The following is a 2,497-nucleotide window of genomic DNA, read 5'->3' on the forward strand; positions in this document are numbered from 1 at the left end:
AAAAAAGGTAAAAATTAAAAAAAAAACATTTTTATTTTTATTAGAAAGGAAAAGGAAAGCAGGAGCCAAGTCTTGAAAAAGGAAGAATAAAATAAAGTGGGTACCCTCAAAATTGGAAAGGAAAGAAGAATAATATATAGAAGGGGATATCATATGCCCAACAAAATAAAACCTCTCTCTCTCTCTCTCTCTGGAGTCTCTTACTCTTAGATTTTGTTTATTTTATTTATTTATTTCTCTTTCTATTAATATTTAAAAAAAAAAAAAAAAACACTTTTACGAAAAAAATATATATTCTTCCCTTCATAGATGCACATTTTTGTTCTCTCTCTCATTCTTAGGGCTTTCTCTCTCCTCTCTCCTCTTCTCTCATTCTCTATCTGTCTTTCTCTCTCAGGTTTCTCTCTCCTCTCTCCTCTCTCTCTCTCCCTTTCTCTCTCCAGAAGGGCAAAACCCTAAAGAGCCGTTTACACCCCCACAAGTAAGTTTTCTCTTTCCTCTCTCTTTCTAAAATTTGAATATATGGGTCCTGTACTTATTATAAACTTGCCTTATTTACACATACATGTCTATGCATCTGCATTTTTTTTGTTTGTTTAATTTAAATTGCTAATGTCTATTCCTGATTTCGCTCCAGATCGCTGAGATCTGCTGTTCTTTTCAAAATTAATTTTTTTGGAACCCTAAGTCATTGAAATGCTTTCTATTTTCAAAATTTCAGTATTCTAGATCTGATAATGGATTTCTGGTTTGGTGCCGGTCAAAATGCTGGATGTTGCTTGGAGCTTTGAATATCAAAAAATTATTATTATTATTATTATTTTGTCATTGGGTACTTAGGGATTTAACTTCTGTTGATGAGAATCTTAGAGTTCCTCTATTTAGATCTGAAAATAATTGAGTTCTTATTACAGTCAGTATTGGTTTGGATATGAATGTGAAATTAGAAAATGTGATTCAGGTTGTACTTCCTCTCTTTTTTTATAGCGGATAACAAGCCCATGATTTGGCATTTTTGCTTCTTTATATGCAGATGCCCTCTTCCCGGATCTATTTGCATTTGAATTTGTTCTGCTGAAAATTTGGATGGATCTGTCTTGGTTCTAGCACTATTTCGTTGCACAATGTTTATTATGTTTATTTTAGTTTTGAAGTTATTGCTTTATTTATAATTTTATAGCTTTTTAGTGCTCTTTGATAGCTGCAGTCATTAGGATTGCAATGTACATATTGTTCCAAGATTTGATGAAAATTTAAGTTTCAGATAGCAACTATACAATGAGTCGATCTAAAACACAGAAAAAGTCTAATCCCTCCTGTTGTGTTTTCATAACTGTGTAGTTTCATGGATGATGATGCACTAAACATGCGCAATTGGGGTTATTATGAACCGACCTTTAAAGGGCATCTTGGTCTGCAGCTCATGTCGAGCATGGCAGACCGTGACACAAAGCATTTCCTACCCGGGCGTGATCCTAATAACATAATGGTTGGTGCCAATGGAGCTTTTCATCCGCGTGATTGTGTGGTTTCAGATGCCTCTGTCCCTATGCACTATGTAAGAGACGGTTGGATAAGCCAGAGAGAGAAGTTTTTGAATATGTTACCTCCAAATCCTAATTATGCTGTTCTCCCAGAAGCATCTGGAGCTCACTCCATGCAAGTTCTACAACCACCCAATTCATCAAGGGATGAGAAGGTGGGCAGGATTGAGGAGCCAACCGTAAACAAGGAAGGTAATCAGTTGAAGAAAAGACAAGGTGGGGGTGCCCCAAAAACACCAAAAGCCAAGAAACCTAGGAAGCCAAAAGATAGTAGTAATAATGCAGTTCAGCGTGCGAAACCAGCTAAGAAAAGTATGGATGTTGTCATAAATGGGATTGATATGGACATTTCTGGTATTCCTATTCCAGTTTGCTCTTGTACTGGAACTCCTCAGCAATGTTATCGATGGGGCTGTGGTGGCTGGCAGTCTGCTTGTTGCACTACCAATGTATCAATGTACCCCTTGCCAATGAGCACTAAAAGACGTGGTGCAAGGATAGCCGGAAGGAAAATGAGCCAGGGTGCATTTAAGAAGGTATTGGAGAAACTTGCTGCTGAAGGTTATAACTTTGTTAACCCAATTGATTTGAGGACTCACTGGGCAAAACACGGTACCAACAAGTTTGTCACTATCAGGTAGATTTACGTTGCTGGCACGATGGTGGGGCTCGCATTGCATTTGGTCTGTTTCTCTTGTATATATCTGTGGCCTTTTGCAGAGATCTATCTGGTTCATTGTAGTTCATGAATCTTCACAGATATGATACATGTTTCTGAGAGTCAAACTTCTGCTCTTTTTCAGAATTGTTAATTTTTCAGTTCTGTTTGTGTTATAAAGGCAACTACTAACTTCTCGCCACTGGGATGTAGGATGCAGATGAATTTATTTTTTGTTGGATTTTGGATAACCTCTTTTTCACCCTTAAATTGAATCTTGCAAAGATTGGTAAAA

The 2,497-nt window shown here is 36.9% G+C and overlaps 1 protein-coding gene across 2 annotated transcripts; it reads left to right on the top strand.

Annotated features, from left to right (window-relative positions):
• The first annotated feature begins 266 nt into the window (after window positions 1–266).
• On the top strand, window positions 267–2,497 carry LOC110602649 (protein BASIC PENTACYSTEINE2). 2 transcript variants are annotated; one of them, XM_021740220.2, is made up of 2 exons: window positions 267–481; window positions 1,034–2,497. In XM_021740220.2, exon 2 carries the CDS (start codon window positions 1,346–1,348, stop codon window positions 2,183–2,185), a length of 840 nt encoding a protein of 279 aa, XP_021595912.1. In that variant the 5' UTR covers window positions 267–481; window positions 1,034–1,345; the 3' UTR covers window positions 2,186–2,497. The 2 variants fall into 2 exon arrangements, with proteins under 2 accessions (XP_021595912.1, XP_021595911.1); XM_021740219.2 differs by having other exon boundaries at window positions 281–481; window positions 1,342–2,497.

Source organism: Manihot esculenta, chromosome 15 (assembly GCF_001659605.2).
Source record: "Manihot esculenta cultivar AM560-2 chromosome 15, M.esculenta_v8, whole genome shotgun sequence".
In the NCBI taxonomy this organism is placed as follows: domain Eukaryota; kingdom Viridiplantae; phylum Streptophyta; class Magnoliopsida; order Malpighiales; family Euphorbiaceae; genus Manihot; species Manihot esculenta.